The sequence below is a fragment of the Cnephaeus nilssonii genome (assembly GCF_951640355.1).
Source record: "Cnephaeus nilssonii genome assembly, chromosome: 15".
NCBI classification, from domain to species: domain Eukaryota; kingdom Metazoa; phylum Chordata; class Mammalia; order Chiroptera; family Vespertilionidae; genus Cnephaeus; species Cnephaeus nilssonii.
This window is the reverse complement of record NC_137086.1, coordinates 48,853,065-48,866,359: the sequence shown is the minus strand read 5'-3', so window position 1 is coordinate 48,866,359 and position 13,295 is coordinate 48,853,065. Positions and strand designations below refer to the sequence as shown.

General features: G+C 38.2%; 1 protein-coding gene across 1 annotated transcript in view; it reads right to left on the bottom strand.

Annotated features, from left to right (window-relative positions):
* The window catches only part of CTNNA2 (catenin alpha 2), a gene marked incomplete at both ends in the record, with an annotated part of 1,062,955 nt that extends 1,050,894 nt beyond the window's left edge, over positions 1 to 12,061 (bottom strand). The window contains one exon of the mRNA XM_079791896.1: positions 11,976 to 12,061. Coding sequence (XP_079648022.1) covers positions 11,976 to 11,986 — 11 coding nt within the window. The remainder of the gene's footprint in view (positions 1 to 11,975) is intronic.
* Between the last annotated feature and the right edge of the window lie 1,234 nt (positions 12,062 to 13,295).

The following is a 13,295-nucleotide window of genomic DNA, read 5'->3' as shown; positions in this document are numbered from 1 at the left end:
TTAAAAAAGAAGTCTCAGTGTATGCCTGTTGCTTAAGCCTAATGAATACTGAATTTAAACTGCCAAAAGAGATATTGAATAGAGAAGTGGTGTTTCCAGCACAGACCCAACCATGACAACCAGGCAGGGGTATCAAGTCCTCCATCAATTCCTGGATGGCTCATGTCCTAAGACCTAATAGTTTCCTAGAAGGGCACATGAGATGGCACATCAAAAATTAGGTGAAAGATGAAGCAGAGAAGAGCAAAAAAAAAAAATGCACTTGGAGCCCCTTCATGAATCCTTCAGTGCTTCTCAAATTCGTTAGTATGGCATGCTGCCAGGATTGGGCCCCGCTCTACCTTTGCTCGCGCCTACCTTTTCTCAGTCCCCAGTACATTCACCTACTGCACCATTTCCGCCACATTCACATGCATTCATACCCCATGACCTTCCAGGCAGACCCCTGCTAATTCGTCAACTCAGCTGAAATAGACTCCTTAACCTCTCCCTGAGAGTAGCTATTCCCATAAGGGCTCCTATAATGCACGGTGCATAAACCTTCCACCAGACCCAACACAACTGTGGCAATCCCTTACTGTTTGCCTTTTCCTCTAGATGGTAAAATAAGCAATAATTTTGATTTCTGCATTATTTCTCAAAACATAGAAAGCCGTTTTAAAAATAAATGATTAATGAATTTTTGGTATAAAATTAGGAATGTCAGTATGTCTTCCTTAAATATAAAATGGGTTCAATATTTAATAAATGAAACAAATACTTATTTAGCACTTATGATGAGCCAGACATTATATTAAGTGAGGAACAGACACAAAGAAGACTAGGACAAGAACATGACTATGAAGACAATTTATAAGGTGCGCTAAGAATTGACCAACCTACTATATATAAGTGGAATAGTATAACAAGTGTTATGTGATGTCTGAAAAGAAAGAAGATCTGGTGTCTTCTCTGAGGTCAGGGTGTGTAATTCCTGACCCACCGATTTTGCAGGCATCTTCTGAGAACTGTCCAGTGTTCTCTGGCTCAGTGAATTTCAGGGGCTGTCCCTCTCAACTGCAAACCATTTGTTCCATCCACAGTTAGAGACTCCAGTTTGCACTGCCCCTCAAAGCCTAACCATTGGGGGTTGAAGAGTGATGGCCGGATTTTGACTTCTTCCCAGGATGTTGTGAAATACATGGAGCCGTGGCTCACCTGCCGTGGCCGTGGCCTTCCCATAAGGAACAGCCAAAGGCTTCAGGGATTCTCCAAAACTCTGTCTCTACTTGACTGGGATGAAGGGTGAAGGCTATATAGGGGCAAGAACAGCTGAGCTGGTCCTTTCCTTTTTGGCCACGCGGAAATGGTAAAGGGAAGATACTTGAGGAAGAAAGGCCTTCCTGCTTGAGCAATGGAACAGAATGTGAAACTGAAAGGCCTGCTCAGGTCAAGTCAAGTAGACCAGCATGCTTTCGTCACACTAACCACATACCCAGTAAGTGTGCACACAGATTTAAAATCTTGTAAAATACCTACAATTGCCAGATTAAGGTTTATAAGAAAATCAAGGAAAATTCCATCTTTTAGAGAAGAGAATAAATCCATTTGGCAAAGAGAATGGGTTATAAATGACTAGTAGCCCATTTGCAGGAAGAATCCTGCAAGTGGTCACTGCGGCCACGCGCCGCTGCCGCCCGCTCTGCTCCGCCCCGCTCCGCCCTGCCCGGGCTTTCCCTCTGGCAGCCACCTTGCTTTCCGCTTTTCCTCCCTCTTCCTTCTAAGTTGTCTTCAGTCTTCACTCCTCCCTCCCTCAGCGTATGCAAATTAACCTTCATCTTTGTTGGATAATTTGCATACTCACCCTGATTGGCTGGTAGGCGTGGCTTTGGATGGTGGGAGTGGCTTGGGCGTAGCGAAGGTGCGGTCAATTTGCATATTACTATTTTATTAGGTAGGATAACTTTAAAAAAGGAAAGAACAGTAGGACTTCATGAAATCGGCCTCATGGAATCGCAAAGGTCTTTAAGTTGTCAAGATACTTTAGCCAAATATGTTTTCTTTCCCAACTGAGTTTTCTTGTCCACAAAAAGGATGATTTCATCCTTGACTGTAGTTTAAAAAGTAGCTACTTTATGAAATTTGTTATGCTTTTCTATATATTTATCCAAGTGTGTATTTGTTGGGTCTAGTGTCTTCTTTTTGTTTAGATTCTTGTCCCTGTTGAGCATTTCGAATTTTATCTTGTATTTTTAGAACAAATCATATAGCTGCTACTTCTGTTTTTAACATGTCATTTTTGTAAGAACTTTAAGTATGGAAGATGTTCTAGTGGCAAGAAGTTAAAGTAGAATTCAGTTTTCAAATACAAGGTAACAAGTATTTCACTTCATCACAAGGGGCAGGTATGCATTGTAGAAAGTATCAAACTAAAGAGAACAAAATAATACTTGAATTGGATTTCCATTTTTCCTAGTTTTTCCTGTTACATTTTCTCATCATTTCATACAAAATATTCTGTTCTCTTTTATACCACTCTCATACGACTGACTGCCTATTTGTGCACAGCCAACATCAAGAAAGTGAAATAAAAGAAATCATTTAAGTGTGTCAGCATTTCATTTTTTGGGTCTCTGCATGTTGAGGTACAATTTCAATAAACAGCAGATTTGCTTACCTGAAAATAAAAGTGGAGAACCATTCTGGTTAGCAATATGAAAATTTTCATTTTTCTCTTAATGAAACTATTCTTCATAAGAACAAATATGTTTTTCCTGTGAATTGTGTATTTGGACCTGAATAAGGAAAAGCTGGCCCTTCATTTATCTTTTTCCCCCTGCAACATAGGAAGATCTTTCTTTGCACTTTCAATTTTTTTTTCAAATTTTATTTATTAAATTGATTGGGGTGACATTCGTCACTGTGAACATGTAGGTTTCATGTGTGGGTTTCTATGTCACAAGATAGAAATGGTCAGAAGGCAAAACCTGTATTGGATTACCAGGAATTAACTGTAACGAGATTTTTTTAATGAAATATTTTGAAAGCTGGTGGCTAGCATAACTGGGACTTTTGAAGACCACATTCACACAACAGACCCCTGGTAAATGCTACTTCAATAAAAGTCTGATAGATTTTTCCTTCTCCTTGCTTCCTGCGCATCACCTGATGCTGTTGGCCACAAACTTCCCAAAATGCTCTTCTCACAGCACCCCACTCGCCTGGTTCTCTGCCTACCTCTCTGGCTTCTCGTAGTTTTGTCTTCTTGGGCTCTATTTTATCTATTTATTCCATAAATGTCACAAAACCTTGTCCTCCACTCAATTCTCTAGTCTTCTCTTAATATTTTTTTCTGGAAAATCTCTGTCCATAGCCATAAATACATGCCCTGATAAATTCTGTTATTTCCAGCACAGATCTCTCCCCTGAGTTCTAGATTCTTATTTCCAATAATCTACTGGATATTTCTTTTTGACAGCCTTCAGGCACTTATTTAACTAATTTAACTCATTGTGTTTTCTCTTTTAAAAGGTGTATTTCTCCTCATGCATGTCTCCACCAGCTGACTCCTCCTTTCGCAAGCATCACTTACATCGTAACGCACCAACTCCCATAATTCTACCACTTTCTTATTGTTCAGATTCTTCCATGACTTTCCAACCTACCACCAACATCTTAAATCAGGCCGCCATCATCTCTTATCAGCTTTCCAAGACCTCTCTCTGCCTCCAGACATGCTCCCCCAGCAGGCCACCAAGATCATTTTCCAAACCCCATCTGTATTTTAAACATGTGAATCTGATCAGTTACTCCCCCTACTTAAATCCTTGCTGTCCCCCATTGCTCACAAGACAAATGTTTCCATTTTAGTATGTCTGCCAGGTTCTTTATGATGACCACAAGTCCCTGACCTTATAGAGTTTACTATTTTAGTGGGAGAGGCAGAAAATAAACAAAAAAAACAAGTGAATAATAAAATAATGCTTGGTTTAAACAGCTCAATTGAAAAGAAAATATATATAAAGGCATGGAAACACCTATAAACAGGTAGCTGTTAATATCACTATATTAACATAATAAAATGATAATGTTTGAACTCCAGAGTAAAAGAGGGGGGAAAAAAATTCTAAGGAATGCAGAAGTATCCAGGAGATGTTCTTTCGGGGTGCTCTTTCTACTCGTTGCCCCACATATTAGGCCAAATTTAGGCACATTTGAAAAAAAACTAAGCTCACCATTTTAAAAAATGGTGTAAGAAAAAGTGTTGGAAACTAGACTACTGTGGTGAAGTGTGAATTAACTTCACTTTTGTCCCATGAAAATCAATGCAGATATGCATGGTCCACAGAGTAGCATTTCTAAAATAAGCTCAGAATGTGTAAGTTCCTCCATTTAAAAAGAAATAGAGGAACTTACACATTCATCTTCACCTCTCCCAGCTAAAAATATTCTGTCTGTCTTTTAAGGAAGCTCTATTAAAATGTGTCAGGGAGCAGTGACTAGAGTTAATTCACCTTTTGGAGACTGGCCTCCACTAGCATACATGTTATATTATGGTCTGTTTAAGTAGCACAGAGTTAGAACCTGAGATTCCCATTTTAAAAAACAGTTCAAAATTACATCATAAAAACAATAAAATGAACTCTAATAGGATATTCTTATAACATTGGCTCAGCATGCATATTTTATATCTTCCTTATAACAATGGTAGCTGCATTCCTATGGTTCAAAGTGAGTGATTTATATATAAATCTCCACGTAGCAGGACCAAACTGGGGTGGAGGGAAAGAAATGCCTCTTGTACCATCGCCACCTGTGCAATCTCATCAGACTGTGCTCCAGGAATGCCTCCAGGAGATGGTCTCCATTGTGATAATGGAAAGAACACTGGCCATGCTCTAAGCTGGGAGCAGAAACATAGCATTCAACCCAGCCTCTGACTGATATGCTGACTTTGAATGACCAATGTGTAATTTAGCAAATCATGCTGTTTCAAATGAATGACAACTAAGTACATGTTGCACCAGTCCTTGGGGAGTCCCACATAGCATAATGATGCATTGGAATAAAGAACAATACGTGCCTCAAAGACATGTTCACATTTTGCACAGGATTTTAAAACAAAAATTCATAAATTATATGTATAAATAACTATTTACATAACTAGTGTCAAATTTTATATGCCGACTTTCTTCATAGAATAAAATAAGGTTGTTTTGACCAAATAGGGACCCTCTCCCAATCCTTACTCATGGATTATAGACCACAAACCATTGGACACCAACAATGATTTTAAGAGAAAGTATAACTACACCTTTCCATACACAATATATTTCAAAAACAGCCAATTAACTGTAGTGTATGGTCTTGACCATTATATGTACAATACAACGTTTAGTTTTAAAAAATCATTTTTTGTCCTAAAGAGACAAAGGGCATGTTATCACTTAAAGCTTGGTGGGTATCTATCCAAACCAAACAACTCTGAATACAGTCATAAAGTATAAAGAATAATGAATACATTTTTCATGTGTGAGTGTGTGTATATGTGTGTGTATGTGTGTGTGATATACACATTCATAAAAGAAAACAATACTGAGAGAAGGAAAAAATATAGAGATCCTATTATTAGATGAAATTTTTTTCCAAATGCATAACAAACAATGTCTTCAAAATATGACGAATCACATACTTGGTCATGTCAGCTGGATTTGCACTTTGCTCATCATACTCAATGTACTATGCCATGAATAAATACATTATTGGTATGTGGGTGCATATGTTGTTTGTATATTTGTTACTCACATTCATCTATTAGAAAATAAGTTCATTAGTACACACAGACACAACACAATTCTCGCATCAAATGAGGACTCCAGTTTTAACATCCATCTGCAATTTATCTAGATGTACTCTTTCAAATTAATAAAAGGAAAGTGATATGCTGCTCAACAGCAAGTTCCACATGCACATGATTACATGAGTGCAGCAAAGCTTTTCTTTTCATGTTATATATGTGTGTCCAAAAGGAAACCTAAAAATGTTAAGTACAAACAGTTATAGTACAAATCATATTCAAATGATAGATGAGAAATCCTGGCTGATGCTTTATTTTTTCTAGATTTTCTATGATCATAATCATCAATATTTCTTTAGACTAGTAAGATCCAGGAAGGCTCTTTCCCCCTGACTTCATTCAGATAAATCAGAGACTGCAAAGCCCTATCAAGTTTTCAGCTAGGGAGACTTTAAAAAATCAACTTTTCAGCCTAGGTGACCAACAACATAAATTAGTGCATAAATCTACTTTATTATATTATTCAAAAACACAAACTTTAAATTGGAATCATAAATGTTACAGTAGTTAATATTAAAAGGTAAAATTATTTCAATATAAACTACAAAACTGCAATAAAAAAATGTGGTATTGGTATGCAGATAGACATACTGATGGATGAAATAGAATTGAGAGTTGAGAAAGGCCCTTACAATTATGGTCAATTGACTTTTGCAGACAAAAAGCACTGAAACACCTTCAAGTCCACAAGGCAAAAAATGCAGTTAGACATTATCTCACAACAAATATAAAAATTAACTAAAAATGGATCAAAGGTTTAAATATAAAATTAAAACTATGAAACTCTTGGAAAAAAGCATAGATGTAAATCTTTATGATTTTGGATTAGACTATTGTTTCTTAGCTAGGACACCAAAAGGATAATCAAACAAAAACAAAAACAAATAGAGAAATTTGACTTCATCAAAATTAAACATCTGTGCTTAAAATGATAACGTCAAAAAGTAAAAAGACAGTATCAAAGGAAAATTTTGCAAATATGTTTTATATGATAAAGTCAAATATCAAGTATATCTAAAAAACTATTACAACTCAATAACAAAAAATAGCCCAATTAAAAATGGGCAAAAGATGCCAAAACCGGTTTGGCTCAGTGGATAGAGCGTCGGCCTTCGGACTGAAGGGTCCTGGGTTCGATTCCGGTCAAGGGCATGTGCGTTGGTTGCGGGCACATCCCCAGTGGGGGGTGTGCAGGAGGCAGCTGATCGATGTTTCTCTCTCATCGATGTTTCTAATTCTCTATCCCTCTCCCTTCCTCTGTGTAAAAAGTCAATAAAAATATATTTTTAAAAAATGGGCAAAAGATTTATGTGAATAGACATTCTCCAAAGAAAACATATAATAGCTAATAAGTACATGAAAGGTGCTCAATATCATTAGTCTGTAGGGAAATGCATATCAAAACCAAAATGAGAGACCTCTTCACATTCACTAGGATGGCTCTAGTCACAAAGACAGAAGGCACCAGGTGTTAGCAAGGATGTAGAAAAACTGGAACCTTCATGCCTTGGTGTCTTTAAGATAGTTTGGTAGTTGTTCAAAAATTAAACAATGAATTACCATCTAACCAAAATTCTACTATTAGGTATATATGTTACATACATATTCAAGAGAACTGAAAGCATATGTTCACAAAAGTATTTGTACACTAATGTTCATAGCAGCGTGACTAGTAATAATAACAAAGTGGAAACAGCCCAATGAAGGCTAATATGCAAATTGTCCCCTCGACCTGGAGTTTGACCAGGAGTTAGACCAGAGGGCGGGGCCAGCCCACCAACCTCCTACAGCCCTTCCCCCTGGCCGTTCCCCCCTCACATTGGCCCTGATCTGGGCAGGCATGCCAGACCCCACCCGTGCACGAATTCATGCACCAGGCCTCTAGTATCCACATAATAGAATATTATTCAGCCATAAAAAAATAAACTGCTGATAAATACTACAACATGGATGAGCATTGAAACAGTATGATAAGGTAAAGAAACCAGACACAAGAGGTCACATATTGTATAATTCCATTTATATAAAAATGTCTAGAATAGGCAAATATATGGAAACACTATGCAAGCAGTGGGGCTGGCAAGAGAGAGGAATACAGAGTGATTGTGAATGAGTATGGGTGTCTTTTTTTGGAATTAGAAAAAAGTTCTAAAATTACATAATGGTGACGGTTCCACAATCTGAAAATATTCTAAAACGACTGTATTTTACATGTAAAAGGGTGAATTTTATGATATGTTAATTATATTTCAATAAAAATGAAAAAAAAAGTATTAAAAAGGTAATACTTGGAACAAAATACAAGATGAAATCTGGGATACTTCTCCATGAATGTCCAACTCTGAGAGTAAGTAAACAGCTCATTTTTAACATTTTTTTTCTAGTTAAGGCATCGCTAGGATACAGTCACAATTCAGCTTCTGTCTGTGGCTCTGTAGATAATTGTGTGCTTACGATTATTTTTTTACCACAGTCACACTCTATTCTCTGGAATTGAGAGGCTTAAGAGACCTGCATCCTTTGCCTCCTAATAGCCTTCATATTTTCTTCATACTCACAAGAGTATAAAAAAGACAAAGGCACATCATTACCCACCCAACCATCTACATTTGCCATTTTCTCCAATTGTTTTTCTCACCCTTCGAAGCCAGCCACCTGAATAAAAGGCCATTTCAATAGCACTTTTAGAGTTGCATAACAAACAGACTCTTCCAAGTCCGTTTCTGCATTTTAAAAGTGTGCAGACATGTTCACCTTAAACTTTCAGAGAAAGGCCCTTTTTCTTTCTTTTCCATAACTACCATCTTGCTGATAGAGCTGCTACATTCAACCTCTCATTATCTCTAAAGACAAACTTCTATCTTGCTACTTGTCTTCTTCTGTCTCCACTTCACTGACCTTCTAATCGCAAAGGTTGCCAATGAACTCCAAAACTGCCAAAGCAAGTTGATTTTCCCAAGTTCTGAAACAAATGTACTTCTCTGAAGCATTAGATATTAGATGCAGCTAAAACACACACACACACACACACACACACACACACACACACACACACACACACAAAACCTCTTTCTCCAAGTTGTCATTTTCTCTTTCAACTTAGTAAAAAAAAAAAAATCTGTAGCTGATCTTTATCCATTGTTTTGTCCCTAAGGCACAAAGGTTTTCTTGGAGTAGTGAGTCAGGCATTGGAGTCACGAAAACCTACATTCCGCATTCACTAGATTTTTTTTTTATCACAGGCAAATGAACTTCTCCAAGTCCCAATTCTTTTTCTGTAAATTGTGGCTCTCCCAGTGTTTTTGTAAAGATGATACAAGATACTGTATGTAAATTTCTTAGCAGTGGGCTGCACATAAATGGTAATTTTTATACTGATTAGTAATATTTCTATTTTCATCATCATAATCACTATTATATGCTTTTATAAAAATGAACTTTTAACATGTTAACCCCTGTTCTGTCCTGTCCTCACTTCCAAGCAACCCTGGAATCCTCTCCTCTGCTGGACTGAGATACTGGATGTCCTACTCCAGCCACTCCCTCAGTCTATCTAACCTGCAATTAATCATGTCTGTCAACAACCAGTAAACACACTGCTTCAACGAAGACATCACCATCCTCTCAGCCTCAGGTTTAAAAGCCATGTCAACTTTGATTCTTCCCTACTATTTGGAAATAATTAGTTCCCAAATTTACTCGTCTATTTCTCTGTAACATTTCCTGAGTGCATCCCAGTCCTCAATTTCCACAGAAAAATGAGGCCAGTCCCTCATTATATCTCACTTACATTGGTGATTCCCAGACCTGGCAAAATATCACAATCAAAATCTAGATCCTTGGCACCATCCCACAAATCATAATCTCCAAAGAATAAGGCCTAGAAATTGATTGGATTGAGAAGTTTCCAGGTCATTAGCATGAAGTACCAGATGTATAAATCAATGTCATAGTAGGGAAACAGCCTCTGACAATCTAACTCCAATATCAGCTCCGTTTAATGCTTCTTCTTATCCAGTAATACCAAGAATAATTTCCAAAATTTCAGCTCCCCAAATACTATCCTAAAACATGCCCGACCTCTTCACTATCTACAGAGTAAAATCCAATCTTAATTATTCAACATTCATTCATCAAAATCTGGTTCATCATCTGCAGTAAGTGCTGAGTATATGAAAACTAAGGATAAACCTTTGAGGAGCTGACAATCTAAAGATGGCAAGAGACCATGAGGGGATAGGGACCGCAGGGAGAGGGATAGAGACAGAGAGACAGAGACAGAGTGGGGAGGGAGAGAGAGAGAGAATGAATATAGACATCTATTCAATACCTCCAAGATGCTAAACAAAGGTTCTACAATTGGAAGGAATGTTCTCCTTAGTTTGACATTCAAAGCCTCTACTATCAGGCTTCATCATTATTTGCCACCGTTACTCAACTGCCAATCAAAACAAACAGTTCCCAAAGTTTCCATTAAAGCTGTGAGTCTTAATGCATATAAGTTGTGGCTTATAGTTTGCTCTCTGGCTAGAATATCTCCCCATATTATTCCATTTCCTTATACTCCAATCCTTGTATTCTTTGCTGCCCTAACTAGTGTAATTCCCCAAATAGGAAATTAGTTCTTCCTGCTTCTCTTAGCTTCTATAGCTGTAGGTGGAACTGAGTGTCTTCTACTCTCTATAATAGATATTTTATGTTTGTTATGTTTCCTATTACATCATAAGCCCCTGGAGGGAATGGTTGGATTCATATTACATCTGTCAATCAATGGTTGATGCCATCAATTCAACACCAACAGGAATCCCCAAATTGGGGTGCAGTGAAGAACAAAACTATTCAGTGCAAAGCATCTCAACTGTGATACAGCAGGTTGTGAGGCAACCTTGGGGCCAGGTCCCTCTCAGGCTAGACAGCTCTCCTCAGCTCCTGGTTGCTCTGGTCTGCTCTGCTGCCTGCCAGTCTGCCTTTACTGTGCTGGTCTCTTCTGCTTCGCTCTGGCAAGGTATCTCCAGTGTTTCAGCTAGCCAGGGAAACAGTCTTCAGTCTTTGGTAGAAGGTAAAGTGTGTGTTCCAAGCCAGAGGGGAGGTGGTTCATATAGATAGACTTCCCTGCCCCTGATCCATGATTGGCCCATCTTCATGCAGATAGGACTCCAAATCTTTGCAGTTTGATTGGTCCAAAAGGCACTGTCCTGATTGGTCAGAATAGAGCCTTTCTGATTGGTTGGAGTTGGGCAATTCAAATTGAATGGGGGAAAGGTCAGTCCTATTAGTTGAAATAGGATTCCAGGAACTCCTTTACAAGGACTGGCCCAGAAGGCAGAAGCACAGGGCAGGCAGCATCTCAGTGCAGGGGCAGGCAGTTCATTACAGGCTTCTCCCTGAAGTGCACTTTGCACGAGAGGCCCCTGTGTAGAAAGGCTGCTAGGCTCAGTTTTGTGTTTTTGGGTTTTTTTTGTTTTGTTATTCATTTGAGCCCAGTCAGCTACCATGAATCCTTCTTAGTGAGCATCTTCTTTCTCAAGTTCCACAGATCTTACATTAAATTGTCACAGCACCTACAGTGTACCATAAACATGTGTTTAATTAATGAACATAGATAACTAGGTAACCAACACTTTAATGAAACCTGAATTCTGTACCTCCTCTGAGCTTTATCAGATGTGCAAAAGATGGCATTATCAATATAAAATGACATATGATTAACCTATTCTTATATCATTTTCCTCATGAATGGCTACATCAGTCTGCTAAGTAGTGCCACATTTAGAGGTGAGTTAGCTACAATTATGGGAATGCTTATTTGTGAACTAAGCTTTTACTAGCCTAGGAAATAACCCAAACATACCAAGAATATTAGCTACATTTTTCAAGAAAAACCTATACACAACTAAAATATGCTAATGCGTAAATTCTGGTCTGAATTGTGGGAGTGTCTCTGTGTGAATGTTTATTTATGTTACATATAGATGTCAAAGCTCTGGAGAGTCTGTGTAATGCTGTGAATTGAGCTTCATATTTAAAAACGAAACAAAATCAAGCCCAGGCCTAACCAGGAAAACCCTTGGCACTGCTAACCAGGTAACTCCACTGACCTGAAAGTTTTCACTTAATTAGGTGTAGAACCACATAGTACCCTGACAACATAGCAGGTGTGAATGCCCTCTGAGGAAGCCAACCCTATGTGGACACAGCTGCAGAGCAGCCAGTTAATCTGTGCATGTGAACCTAGGGGTGAAAAGAAATGAATTTTATGATGGATTTTATAGTCACCCTAGTTCATGCCCCCATAAGCAGAACCACCATTTTGAAAGCAAAATGAGAGCCAGAGCTCAAGAACTTACCATAAATTTCCAAGGGCTTACTACTGTGTGTTCCATACGAGTCTTTCATATCCAGGAGTAAAAGGTGCAAAGCTTAGGTACTTAAATGCAAACAAAAACTACTGAAAAGGCAATGAGGTTAAAAGTAAATGGGCAAATGACAAACACCAGTTGCTTTTTTAAACTAAGGAAACCTAAAAAGTGAATGAATTATGTTTCATTTTAAAATGTGCATTTCGACTAACTCCTCCAGACGTCTCCCATGGACAGTGGGTTAAATTGCAACATTCAGAACTCTCCTATCACTCTGTTCCCTGTTTCTGAAACAAAGTGCTTCTCACGGGTAATCACCAAGGACAATACAGAGCAAGAAAATAAAAGCATACATCACAATTAAGAGTGATATCTGAAGCCCCAAACCCTCCTTACAGGCAAAGGTTTTAGGATATGAAGAAAAAAACAAAACCTCAAGAATAACTCAGTCATTATCTAAATTTTTGTATTATGAGTTACTCTAAGCATAATAAACATAAAAGTGATCTAGTCTCTATTTCCTCCTAGAACAGGGCAAGGAAAAATGAGGCTACATTTCAGCAGCAGCAGAGACTTAGGCTAGCTATGAGAAAGAGATCCCTGACTATGAGTTCGGTTAGGTTCTCAAATAGTCTGCCTAAAAGGCTGTGGATTTTTCCTCTCTCAATGTCATTAAGAATCAGATAGACTGCATCCATGTAGGGTGACTTAAGTACTAACTGAGAAAGGTAAATTCAGTGACTTACAAAGGTCCTTCTGGTTTTATTTTATATAAGTAATAGTAGGTAAGCCAAGAACATTTTATTAACTGCCATCAATAAAAATGAATATTTCCAGCCCTGGCCCAGTGGCTTAGTTGGTTGGAGAATTGTCCCATCAACCAAAAAAAAGGTTGTGGGTTAAATTCCTGGTCAGGGCACATACCTAGGTTGTGGGTTTGATCCCCAGTCAGGGCATGTATGGGAGGTAGCCAATTGATGTTTCTCTCTCACTCACTCTCTCTTATTCTCCCTCCCTGACTCCCTCCCTCCCTTCCATTCTCTCTAAAATCAATAAACATCCTTGGTGAGGGTTATTTTAAAAAATGAACACTGCTCTAT